The sequence below is a fragment of the Falco punctatus genome, assembly GCF_963210335.1.
Source record: "Falco punctatus genome assembly, chromosome: 6".
Lineage (NCBI taxonomy): Eukaryota > Metazoa > Chordata > Aves > Falconiformes > Falconidae > Falco > Falco punctatus.
In genome coordinates, this window is record NC_137585.1 from 75,313,157 (window position 1) to 75,327,275 (window position 14,119).

The window sequence follows — 14,119 nt, forward strand, 5'->3', positions numbered from 1 at the left end:
TACTTTAATCTACACAATTTTTATTTTTACTGATTTCATTCATTTTTTTCAAGTTTAATAGGAGTTTTAACTGAAGTTGGAGAGACACGCTTTTCCAGAAGTCCCAATGTACGAGAAAAGATGAGGGTTTAGATCTGATAAGGAAACTTGTTTTTAGAACATAAATGAACAGGTAATGACTTCCAAGGGAGAAGAATCTTGTTATGAACGTACAGGATGAGAATGGGAATTTCCCACAGACATTTAAATTGCTATTAATTTAAATTCTTACTAATTTCCAGTGGCACAGAGGTTTGGGGAGTGGAATTTTGTTTGGTCTGTTTGTTGTTTGGTTTTGGTGGGGTTTTTTATTTTATTTTGGTAGGTTGTTTGTGGTTTGTTTTTGTTGTTTTGTTTGTTGGTTGGGGGTTTTTTTGGTTTGTTTTTTTTTTACTTCCTTTGATAAAGCACATGCTCTCTCTCTCTCCCTCCCGCCACCGCCCCAGTATCTCGGCTCTTGCCCTGCCACCACTGCTCAGTCTTAATTCACTCCAGCTTCTCATAATCAGAAAAAAGAGGAAGTTTAAGGCTCCAGATTTCATCAACCTGAAGAGGAAGTAAACTGCAAAACCTCAGAGCCCAAAATGCACACACAAAAATATGTGAACAATCAAGTTCTTCCCCACCGGTAATTACTCAGTTTTCTATCTCAATGAACTCCTGCACTGTAACACAAATTTGCATAATTTCATCCAAAGGGAATTCACCCTTCTAATTTCTAGACAAAGAGCAAAAAGTGGGTTTACTGTATACATATGTAAAACTAACCTCCAAAACTAAGGTCATTCCCCCAAACCAAGGTCAAAACATCCTGAACAACACTTCCTAGATTTGGACCAGGAAGCCCATATAATTAGGGGCTTTTTTTTATTTGGCTACAATGCAAAGAGCTTCAAATGAGACACATTAATTTCCTAACTCTCATATGAGAATTCCAAACACAGACACCAAAAAACATCACACAACCTCCAACAGGATTCTTCCTAGGTGATCCACCATAAGTATATCCGGGTTATAACAGCCATGACTTTGAAGCAGAAGCATAAAAACTCTGATCATCTCCAGATAACACAAAGAAGTGCCAAAAGGTCTTCATGAGCACCTCTGAGTCAGAAACTCAGGTCAGTTCATTTGCAATGTTTAAAGCAAAACAAGTGTGAAGTATTTTTACATCTAACTCACTCTGTTACAGCAACTCAGTTACAGCTATTACACTCATTCCAAAACACCTTACTAGTTTCAGCCACAAAACAAACCTGTATGCAGTCTAGCAGAGGGCAAACACATCTAGTCCACAGAGATAGAGAGGAAAAAAAAAAAAATCCAGTATCTATTATATCTTCATTAAACCTCCAATACTAGATTAACCTATTCTGTGCTCCTTCGGCTAATTATAAATGAAATGCAGGCAAATTTTTTTTCAAACATCTAGGTAAGTCAATCAACACATACCACTCTCCACAGCGCACAGCCTTCAATACTCCCACAGCAGCTGTAGTCTGTCGTTCAAAGCCCTGTCCGATGTGATCTGCATGGGCTCGTGTCCGATCTTCAAATAGCATTTCACGGGGTTCACTGGTGCGAGGTAGGTACTGCAAGTTTTTTATTTCATTGGTAGTTCTGTATACAAAAAACAGTATTAGTGACACAGAATTTTTTCTTTATTACCTAATTTCCACACCATAGCCAATAGGTTTTTCTCTGTTCAGCGAGAACATGTAGTGAAATGAGATGAGCAGTAACACTTAGTATAAATTAAAAATTTAATGAACTATGCAAAAAATCAGAACACCTATGCAACAAAAAAAACCAAACACACCAACAAAACCCCAGCAACACCAACAAGAGCACAGCATCAGGGCCCTGAATGCACTAGAAGGCCCTAACGACTGAGCAGCCTCACCTACAGTCTCCACCCACAAATGCAGGCACAGAGACCAGGAGACTCATTTTATCTCAGGCCTGAGCCACGCTGCAGAATCACTGGTCTTGACCTCAGCCAGAGGTGTGCTGGGCCACAGACTTCCTTCCCAGTTTGACCTCTAGACAGCTTTGTCACGATGGATCTGCCGGGCAATCACTGGACCTGATCCTCACTGTCAGATCAGCTTCCTGGCCTGACCTCAGACATGCCCATCACCACACGTGGGAGTCGGGCTGAACCTGGCCCCCCAGCCCCAGGCCTGTCCCACCTGCCCCCGCCCCACCCCAGGCACTGTGAAACTGGGGCCTACCGTGATCAGCCCCTGGCTGGGAACTGCCAACATTTCCCACTTCCCAACTATTAGATACACATTTCTACTGTCCCTAAAGTCCTTCTTCATCGTTTGTGTTTCTATCAAGCTGCTGGGAAATGCATTTCGTTCTGTCACAGAATGGGGCATGAGAAGCACAAAAAGATTATTTCTTCAGGGTTTAATGGAAGTGAAGGAAACACTGCAGAGCAGGAACAGAGCCACAAGACTATTTTCTTGGCCGCCTGGAGCCAACATTGTCTGCCACACTTTTCCAAGAGCTGTTTATAATCATAACAGCCAAGATTGGAAGGTACATGTCCAGCTGCCCCCACTCAGCTCAAGTGGGTTACTCAGGACTGTGCCCAGTCCAGTTTTGAGCAACTCCAAAGATGGAGACTCCACAAGCTCTCTAGGCAACCTGTCATAGTGTTCAACCTTCCAGACAGTAAACTCTCTTCTTCCTCATTTTAAATGGAATTTCTTGTAATTCAGTTTGTGCCCATCACCTCTGGTCACACCACTGAGCACTGCTGAAAGAAGTCCTTCCTACAAACTCCCATCAGGTGCTTATAAACATGGATACGATCCCACCAAGCCTTCTTTTCTCAAGGGTAAACCCCAGATCTCCCATGCCCACCTTTAACACCACCAGACTTGCTCCAATATGCCCGTGTCTGTCTTGGACCGGTGAGCCCAGAACTTGATGTGATATTCTGGATGTCTCAGCAGCGGTGAGCAGGGGGGGAAGAATCATCTCCCTCAACCTGCTGGCAGTGCTCTTCCTAACCCTGTCCAGGAGGCTGCTGGCCTGCTTTACCAGGAAGGCACGCTGGTGGGCTTACGGTCAACCTGTCATCCACCAGGACCCCCAAGGCCACCTCTGTCAGGCTGCTGCCCAGCCAGCTGGGCCCCAGCCTGTGCTGGCACACAGGGCTGTTCCTCTTTGCGCGCCCCTGTGATGACTTCATGCGTCCACAGAGTTGACCCATTCCTACAGCCTCTCAAGGTCACTCTCGCTGGCAGCACAATCCTGTGGTGCATCAACAGCTCCTTCTGGTTTTGCAACACCTGCAAAGTTGCTGAGGGTGTGCTCTGTCCCATGATGCTGGTCGTTAATGAAGATGATGAACAGCATTGGCACAAGGTATCAATATCTGAGTTACTGCAGTAGCATCTGTCCTCCAGCTGGACTTTGTGCTGCTGATCACAACCGTTTCAGCAGAGCAGTTAACCCAAGTCTTGAACCACTTCACTGTCCACCAGTCCAGTTTGTCCTTCATTCATTTGCCTGTTAGGATTTACAGGGGATAGGTGTCCAGTGTGGAAAGCCTTGCTAAATTCAAGATAAACCACACACCTGGCACTCATCCTCTAAACTAGCCATTTTGTTGTAGAATGTTATCAGGTGGATAAGGTATGATTTCCCCTTTGTAAATAAATAACAGTTCCTCCAAATGATCATCTTGTCCCTCATGCTTGAAATGGCGTCCTCCCGAAGATGAAGGTGAGACCGACTGACCTGCAGTTCCCCAGATCCTGCTTCATATCCTTCTAAACAACTGGAGTGACATTTGCTTTCTTGAGGTCCTCACAAACCTTTGTCCATTGCCATGACCTTTCAAAGATGATCAGGAGCAGCCTTGCAATGATACTGGCCAAGTCCCACAGCACTTGTGGATACATCTCATCAGGTCCCATGGGGATTTTGTCTAAATTGTACATCTCATATGTTCCTTAACCTGATTCTCCTCCACTGAAGACGAGTAGTCCTTGCCCCATATATTCCTACGTCTCCAAGGCCTGGCATTCCTGAAGGTATATCCCATGAGTAAAGGGCAAAGAAATCACTGAGTATCTTGCCTTTTCTTTGCCTTGTGCCTTCAGACCCTCTGCCCCATTCAGCAGACATTTTACATTTTCCCTAATCTTTCTTTTGCTGTCTATATGCCTGTAAAAGTCCTTGCTGCCCTTCACATCCCTTGCCAAATTCAGCACCAGATGGTCTTTGGCTTTAACCGTATTGCCTTCGTGGCTGGGGAGCGTCTCTATACTTCTTCTGAAGCATTTGACTGCTTCCACTGCTTGTATGCTCCTATTTTACATTTAAAGTTTGAACAAGAGAACTTTGAAGACATAATATTCAAGCTCTGCAGAGAACATCCCTACTCCTAAGCTGGTACTTACACCCCGTACCACTGCAATGCTTAATGATGTCATTTAATGTTGGAGGTGTTAATTTTCAGATGAGAGAGAAGCCCTTGTCCCTTAAGATCTTTAAACATCCACTCACATTTAAGAAGCAGGGTATTAATTCCAGTCTCATGGCATGCATCAGTAGTTGTTTGCCTGTTCGTATTTCCCCGCAGTTTTCACCTTAAAATCCTACTACAGCTCCAAAGAGGACCAGCACCTTACTTGGCTAGATAGTAAACACATTTTCAAAAAATCCACATCCGTACAAAAGAAAGTAACTTAAAAGCATATGTTGAGATGAAGATTTACAGGAATTTATATTTAGATACAGTATCAACCTGTAAAAATGTTTGGGACAAAATTAGTTTTTAGAGAAAGAATACTAACCAGACATTTATTAAGCAAAATAATTCAACATACCTCTTCCTTTTGAAAGGTGACTTTGGCATGTCAGCCACAGGGATCATCTGTTCTCCTGGACGTACCCACATAATGGGACCATCATCACTGTCTTTACGACTCTCTAATTTTAAACTAGAAAGTGTTCCCCATGGCAGTGTACACTAATGGGAAATACAAGCCACAATTTTGAAGTGAGTTACTTTAAAAAGATTTTAAAAGCAGCCTCTATCTGTCACAATGGAAACATTTATTAGACCACTCAATTATCTAAGCAAGATCACATACTCTCAGTTTTATTAGAACAGCAGTATATTGTCCCCCTTCTCCCAACCCATTCCCTTCTGTCCTTACTTTTAAGAAGGGTGATTCTTCCAACATATCAAGGAATTCAGGGAAGTAATCCCCCACTTCCTCATCAACTGCTCCAACCAGGCTGATCTGTCTCATTGGGCCAGCTCTATACGTACCATGAGAGTATGTTCTTTTTACCTACAAGTAGAATATGACAACAAAAGTTATACCGAGTCCACTACTGTTCAAAGTCTACGTTCAGTAAACACTCTTAATCTCCATGTTTGTGTTTTCTGACTGATATTAGTCCTACAGTCTTCTGTGTACTTCCAATTATTATGAAGTCAATTAATATGAGTTCATCACCGAAGACAGAACCTCTTAAACTTGTATTTTACTTAAAGTCTGAAGGTAAGATTGAGTAACTATAGCCTTTCAAAAAAGTAACATTTGGAAGTAGAAACTGTGAAAAGGTATTAACATATGGTCTGCTCAATAACTAGTAAATAAGGATTCTTACCTGGATTACTCAACTGAATTGATTACTGGCTGAATTTTTACCTTTTTCCTGTAACAGTTACGCAGAGCCCTGAGTTACAAGTAATTAGCATCTGAACTTTTACTCTGTTAATCATCTTCTCCACTATGACCTCTGTGTGAGCACGTTAACTGGAGCTAATTTATTACAGTGGAAACAAGGCTCATTACAAGTTAGTACAGGAAAAGAACTACACTTATTCCTTCATTTTTGCTGTGCTGTGCTAACACACCTCACACTCCCTTAGAACTTTAACAGCTATAAAATTCACCTCATGAAAACTCTTTTCTTTTTAACTTAAACAGAAACACATCTCGTTGTCAGGTTTTTTGTTTGTTGTGGGTTTTTTTTTTTTTTCAATAATCTGATCTTGTTGTGTTACATCAACAAAATACTTAGGCATGAGATTTATGAGGATCACTTCCCTTTAAGCTTCCAATCTCCTATTTAATAGGCTGAAAGACACAGTGGTATTAGATGAAGCATGACCAGATCAGAACAGAGGGAAGAGAAAATAGTTTATTGCACAACTCAAGTAAGGCTCTTGCACTGCATCTCTAAGACATTCTGCATCCAAAGCAAGAAAAAAGGTAGAAGAAGAACAGTTAACGAAGTACTGTTTAGCTATGGTCCTCACCCAAACAAACCATTAAAATTCCTAGTAATTATGGCAGGACAGAGGAGAATAAGCATCCTTTCCTCTGAAAACAGGACTAAATCGTACAACATGGAACAATACTGTGCCCTGCTGAGAAGCTAGACTGAGGTAACCTGACACATTCCAGATACACAGAACTAAATACTCTTCTTCAGATCATCTCAGTTGTCACACACACCCAGGGAAGTGAGGACTGGCTAAAAGTAGGATTTCACAAAATGTCTGAGCTAGTGTAATGGCAAGTCAGCACAGACATACTGAAAAGAGCAGTACTGCTAGACAGCAGGACTCCTCTATTCCCCAAACCCTTAGTCATACATTCTTGTAGCAGTTTTGCATGGACATCTGGTGATTTTATGATGAAACATCAGAAAACATTCACTTCTGCCAAATCTGCACTAGCTCAGTCCTCAGCTCTATCTGCACTGGCACAAAGCATCAGGAGGTCACACAACTAAAGCACTGGGACAAGGAAGGGACACTCACTTGTGTGACTTATATTACATCACTGGCTTACTGGATAGACCAATTCCAAAGTACCCTAAAACCCACTTTCTAAAGCTACAGATAGTCATAAATCTGTTCACTGTTTACTGATAAACTTAAGATGCAAAAGGATGCTTCTTCTACTGGCATAAGTATTCCACCACTCCAGGCCAGGATGTTAAGCTGCTGTTTTCATCCACGCTCCTGATTAGAGGGAACCATTTTTCTATCTTTTCTGTTGCTTTCTTCTGCTACCACTACCATTCTCCCAAGTACCAAGTGACAGGACAAGAGGAAACTGCCTCATATTATGCCAGAGGAGGTTTAGATCAGGTCTTAGGAAGTTTCTTCACTGACAGGGTTTCTTAAGCATTATTAGAACAGGCTGCCCAGGGAAGCAGTTGAGTCACCAACCCTGAAGGTATTTAAAAGACATGTAGATGTGGCACTTAGGGACATTGTTTGTGTGGTGGTGGTGGACTTCAGCGTTAGGTTAACAGTTGGACTCTTACAATCTTAAAGATCTTTTCCAACCTAAATGATTCTAGGATTCACACAGCATATGATAAATTAGCTGTGGAACTACTCCAACTGAGAACTCTACAACTTCACCCAAAATTACAAACTGAAGTTAGGAGAGGTTCCACAGCTTTCAGCTGATCAACTCACCCATCTGGCCTATGTACTAGGTGTTGGCAGTGAAGCATGAAATCAGCAGAGTGTTTTAAGTGCAACATAATCCTTGCTTAAGGTAAATCAATTAAGAAATTTCTTACATAGGCCCAAAAACACCATGTCAGTGAAAGTTAAAACTGAAAGATCAGCGCAACTTTTTTTAAGCATTATTGGTCCATCCCAATTTGCTCCTAGCTCTTCTGACCAGTTATGTTCCCCTCATTCAACAGGCAGAGCAGATTCCTTTTCAAGATCCAGCTTTGGAGAGGTGAAATGCCAAAAATAATGCTAAGATAATGTCAGAGCTACAGGACGAATGGTTTCTTCTGGGACCATATTCAGATTTGTATCATTGCAAAGAGAATAAAATGTTTGAGTGTTTCAAGAACTCTGTGGCGGGTTAACCCCAGGCAGCAGCAAAGTACCATACAGCCCCTTGCTCACTCAACACTCCCAACGGTGAGAGAAAACAGGGAAAGCAAGGGAATGCATGGGTCCAGATAAAGACAGATTACTAAGCGAACAAGAGAGGAAAGCGAATAAAAGAGGAAAAAACACAAAGTGGTGTTCTTCATCACCCGCTACCGCCCACAAGCAGATAGACGTCCAGCCAGTCTCCCAGCAACAGCCACTTTCCAAACCAAACGCACCCCCTGGCCCTCTCCGTTTATTGCTTAGCACATTACATGGCATCAAATATTCCTGCAGCCCATTTGTGTCAGCTGTACCAGGCATGTCCTGTCCCAGCTTCTTGTCCACCCCAGCTTACTCACCAGGGGGTCCAGAATGGGGAAAAAGAGAAAGCCTTGATGCTGTGCAAGTGCTGCTCTGCAATAGCTCAAACACCAATGTATTATGAACAGTTTTAGTCACGAATCCAAAACACAGCCCCTTAATAGGCTACTATGAAGAAAACTAATTTTAATCCATGCAGACCTAGTACAAACAGACAATAAATCCATGCTGGTGATGAAAAAAGGGAAGGTCTGCTCCCTCTCTTTCCCTTCTTTCCTGCTAGCACTGTCTTCAAAAGGTAGACTGGGAGCCATCTTAGGGAATGGATCTGACTTCAACCCACAATTACTTGAATTTAAGAACATTATGTAAATAAGAATTAAATAAAGACATAGCTGATAAAGACTAATGCCTGGCCAGAGAGAACAAGAGAGAATCTGGAAGAGGAGGCAGCTGTTGGCAATGAAAAGTAACTCCTATCTTCCATGGAATATAGCACCCTAAACTCTAGACTCAGATCAGGAGTTGCTGTTTAGATGACACTATCTTAAAGAATTAGAAAAACATATAAAAAGGTAAGGTCATTTGTGGAGGGAAGAACTAGCTAGCAAACAAAATTAATTTTCACTCACTCGAAAAATTAGACTGCTACTAAGTAATAATGTGAAAACACTGAACACCTTCCCCTGTTTGACCATGACAGAAGTAAAATTAATCCTCTTAAAGACAACAACAAATTAAGTCTAATCTATGGCATATCAGATAACAGCAACACTTTACTTTTACTGTCAGCATCCTTTGGCTGCTTTGTTCATAGGAAGGGAAGTTTCCTCTGTATTTTTCTAAACTCACAAAACCAATACTGATGTACCAAAACCAGTACTTGTTCATTGAATTCTATATATTATGTGCTGACCACAAAAATCAAGTATTATACAACTTTTATAAATAATCTTCCTCAATGTCGTTTTACATTACTGTATGCCTATGTTTTTAGAATGTTATAAATGTGCTCAAATAAACAGCATGCAGTTCTTCTAGCATGCAGACATTGTGAACAGAATCAATACACATATGCAAAAAAAACATGAATGAAATCCAGTATAATACAATGGACAAGTAAAATAGAAACATATAACCAAATAAACACAACATAGCCTAACTTCTTTCTTCTTGCATAGCTTAAATTTGAAGTATGTCACCTAAAAGCACACAAAAGGAGACTGTCATTCTCTTGCATCAAGGTAATGGGAAATTATGACAGTAGAACCACCACTGAATTTAGAATTAGTAAAACTTGAGAATTACCTGCTTGTACAACTAGTATTGCATCAACAGATTTTTTTAGTGTAACTGAACTTGCTCAGTTTTAAGTAAGGAGTGCTAAAAAGCAAATATTTTGCAATAAGCATCTTTGTGCCTAAAAGAATCTGAAGACTAAATCTGAATATATACACATAAAATACTGACAACAATATATTTTAGCATTATCATTCTACAAATAGGAAACATTTTAGACACTGTATGTTAAAGACGTTTCCGTTTTCTGTTTGGAAGAGAAACAAACTGGAAAGAAGTGTCCAGAGAAAGCAAGCATTTCAGTAGACTGATTTTTTTTTTTAACAAAAAAAAAACCACACACACACAAAAAACCCAAATAAAACCCAAAACCCACACATGAACTAGGGCAAGTTACAACTGAATTCCTATTTTTAATACAGTAGGGTGGTGGGTTTTTTTCAGTTGAAGTTCTAACATTTTCTTGTGAGAATTTTAAAATTTAAATTTCTTTCAGTTTTTTAGCTTTAAAACCAGGAGGTCTGGAAAAGCAGCCTTCATAGAACAAACTAACAAAAAAAAACCCCAAAAATATCCAAACCCACTGAAAGGAAAATAAAAATCAAGAAACCCACAAAGAAAGCCCCGAAGACCAACAAAAGAAACAAAACCATTAAATCACCATAATCACCATAAAAATATGCTGGGAGATCAGAGGAAATAGCGGGTTTCATTTCACTATGCAAGTGCACAAGCAATGTTTCATAGAACCAAAAAAATCCAGCTTCTCATTCACTGTTATTTCTCTAAATCCGGTATCTCAAATGCTATAGTCATGAAGCAGCAATGTAGCATTATTTTCTTATCTGGAACATTTTGAAAGAAGTGCCAAATGGTTTTCTGTTCCTTGCCAACTCTTTTCAAATCCTAAAATGTTTACATATATTTTCAGTTCCAAATGGGAACTGATAGTGAAGCATCAAAATTTCACTTAAATATTCATCAAAATGGCTCTGAGTTTAAAAATACTTGCAAATGTACTTGCTACTATTTACTTTTAAACCACATATAATTCATACTACTTTCCCCCTCCTCTTTTTTTTTTCTAATGTCAGGGTTTTCATATCAAAGTAAGATGCCTTTAAAGTTACAGCATTAATCACAAGGTGACAAGGTGATTCATTGTCATTTAAGCTTCAATTTCAATAAATATACAATTACCCAATTGGAAGTTTCTGGAAATACAACCCTAGTGTTTTTACTGCAGTATAGTTCCACCAGTACCCTTTTACGACTGTAGTTTATCACTTCACATTTCAGCTTGCAGATGAAATGCTCGAGTAATGCAGTGGATGGACAGACATTTTTAAAAGCATGATAACCTATTATTCTGAATTCTGATGACACACAAACAGTGAAGCAGTCTATAAGGAATTTAAATTAAAAAAATAGCATCAATTAGATACCTTCACAGAAAATAATCTTGTGAAAGTGGAGTAGCTATCATGCTCTTTTCACTCAGCAAGACAGGGTTCAGTCTCAGATCCTGTCCAAGCTGCCAGTACAAACCTCTAGGAGGTTTTTTAGGTTTGTTTTTTGTTAATACAAACTATACAACCAAAAAAATAACATAGAACTATCACTTCATATTTAGTGGCTGAAACTGTCAAAAAGCAATCTAGAAAGATAACTGTTCTCCAAGTGGAAAACAAATGAGCATGTGTTGTAGATTTCTAACGGCATTCCATGTGAATTGATTCCTTGTTCAATGGTATCCAGTAACTGAAAACTTTCTTTGCTTGGAAGACAAAAAGCTGCTGTTATCTATCAATAAAGTCTTTTACACATAGTCTTATGAATTATCTGATAAAGAGTTTTACCCCCAAACTTCAAGAGGTGAGGAAAAACCACTCATTTCAAAGACACAACACAAACATGCACTATCACTACTATTGCATTTCTTCCTCCAAAACACTTATTCTTTATGCTATCTGAATATGCAGTGTTCACCCCAGTTAATGTAGGCAACATGGAATAAATTACTTCCAACGAGGAAACAAATGGCAGAAATTGTTTCTCTGAAGATACAAATTAACTGCTGTTACTGAATGGGGTGGATTGTGTAGTCCCGTACCCATCCTTGAGTTACCTCTAGCATAGTAAATAAAATTTTCTAACTCGGTAATACCACTCACTCAGGAGCAGGTTTTTAAGTTTTCTGCTGGAGTCACAAAACAAACTGGGTCACCAGTTAGAGAAGCACAACAGCTTGGCACAAGAACACGCAACTGGGTAAGAAAGCAGCAAGGACATTCTCTTTTAGCAGCAACAGGTGCTAGACTGGCTCTGACAATTTGTCTAACTGCACAATGAGCAGTGCAAAATACAAGTGACTTTTCCTAAACTGAAGAGGCTTAATGACAAGTATCCTCACATAGTACGAAGGTAGTAAGCAAGCTTTAATAAATCAATGACAACTCAAAAACACGGAACAGATTCTTCAAAGCTGAAAGAGGATAAGCATACCATCTTTAAGAAGCAGGTATCAAGAGAAGCAAGACACAGACACCATTTAGCCTAGTTTCAAGTTCCAGAAAAAAAGTTTGCTAGATACTCCCATCCTAACCCCCTAGAAATTAAGACTGTAAAAGCTAGTAAGTATGGAAATGTCAAAAAAGTACCCCAATCAAGTCAAACTAACCTTTCTTTCTATGACAGGATAGGCTTCTTCAAAAGACCAGTACACACCTTGTCATTTGACATTTGCATTATGTCTTCAGAACTGCTACAGAAACATGGTCTAACATAACAGCAAACCCCTGGCAGTTTTAATTTGTCTGCGTTCACGTAACTATGAGAGGGCCAACGGTGGGGCACACAGCAAGGATCTTACCTTTGAACACAACATATGCTTATGAAACCTGCAGGTAACACAAAGCTGCAAGCCCACTACAGGAATGGATCAAAACTAACAAGACCTTAGATAAAACGGAGAAGGGTTCTGAATACATAAGATATAATTCAATTTGAATAAAAGCAAAGAACTACACCCAGCAATATATAATGAACTGCATAAAGACAAAAAAGGGAGTGATTCAACTTAGCAGGATCTGCTGCTACAGCAGATCATCAACCACTCTGAAAAAGGCAGGAATAGATAACAGAGCAATAATTTGCAAGAGACTTGAAGCAATCTTCTTATACTCTTTGACAATATATCAGGCAGACACTGTCCATTTTCAGTAGCATATTTTAAGAAAAATAAGGCTGAATGAAGAGAGCATAAGGGGAGAGCAGTAAGACTGATAAGGATATAACACAATGGTAGACTGAAATAACTCAAATGACTCAAACTGGTGGGGGGGGGAGCAGCTGTTAAGCAATCTTCAAATAAAGAGAACAGGACAGAAAGGCATAAACTGTTTGCCTTATCCACTAAAGATCAGAATAAACAGACTTGCAGGAGGATTAAGATAAGAGGACAAAGGAAAAAAAAAAAAAAGATTTTTCAACAGATTTCTTTGGCAAGTGTGAAACCACCTAGAGATCTCCAGCAAACAAGTCAGACAAGCACTTGTCAGATACAGCTTTAAAATAGTCAAATCTTGTCTCGAAGCACAGAAATTTTGGGGTCTGTTGGGCATTTTTGTTCACATATACTAAAAAGTTGCCTCTGGAACAAGACTGAAGTACAGTGAATCCAATCCACTCCACACTTACAGTTAAATATAAGATGTGTGCTTTGGGGTTTCAGCGAGGCAATAAAAATTTACAGTTGGCCAGCATGAGGGCACAGTAATGGATTCAAAATATTAGAAGCATTTGCTTCAACACCAAACAGCTTAACTTAACTGAACTGATGTAAGCTGCAAGCAGGTGGTAAAAGCTGATTATGTTCTTTGAAATCCTTGTAAGAAACTGGCAAGTAAGATTCATAGCTATCAGGTAACTGAGGCAGCTATTACCATCTACAAAATGATGGAGCCCAGAGGTGTCCCTAGAGCAAACAGTTCTCCATCACCTGAAAGAGTGACTACTGGCTACAAGGATACTCAGACTAATTCCATTTTGCCTTATTATTGAAACAGTCTGACCAAGCCTTACAGTAGGCAGTTCACAGAAACAGAACTGTTCCATTAACCTAAAGAATTTAAAGAATTAAGGACTACTTAAACATAGGCCCAAACTAGGTGATGCAAAACTCCACTCCCCCTGCCCCAAACTTAAAAGCTAATTCTGATGAGACAGAACCAGGTCCAACACAAACTCCTCTCTCCTGTGCCAGCTGTTAACTATTCTCACAAGCTTCTGCCCACTTTTGATCTCCTAACAAGTGAAACTGTATTACTTCTGTCTGGCACAGGTACATCGGGAAGGAAGTTCAAAGGAGCTCATTTTCAACTCCACAATTGTGAAAACTAAGTAAATTACTTGAGAGATACAGACTTTCCAGGCAGACTTAGGAGGACCCCAACAGGTTTAATCTTGCCAATAGAATTCACTGTGGAATTTTCTTCTTATCCCAGAACTCACTGATTTGAAAATATGCGTTACTTAAAACAAAAAAAAAAAAAAAAAAAAAAACCA

At 39.8% G+C, this 14,119-nt stretch overlaps 1 protein-coding gene across 2 annotated transcripts in view; it reads right to left on the minus strand.

Moving 5' to 3' along the window:
• RSBN1L (round spermatid basic protein 1 like) overlaps positions 1 to 14,119 on the minus strand; it is a 55,390-nt gene that overhangs the window by 9,145 nt on the left and 32,126 nt on the right. For both annotated transcript variants that reach the window (XM_080391920.1, XM_080391919.1), the window contains 3 exons: positions 5,223 to 5,360; positions 4,890 to 5,032; positions 1,492 to 1,659 (listed from right to left, as the gene is read on the minus strand). In XM_080391920.1, the coding sequence (XP_080248046.1) occupies positions 1,492 to 1,659; positions 4,890 to 5,032; positions 5,223 to 5,360 (449 nt within the window). The remainder of the gene's footprint in view (positions 1 to 1,491; positions 1,660 to 4,889; positions 5,033 to 5,222; positions 5,361 to 14,119) is intronic.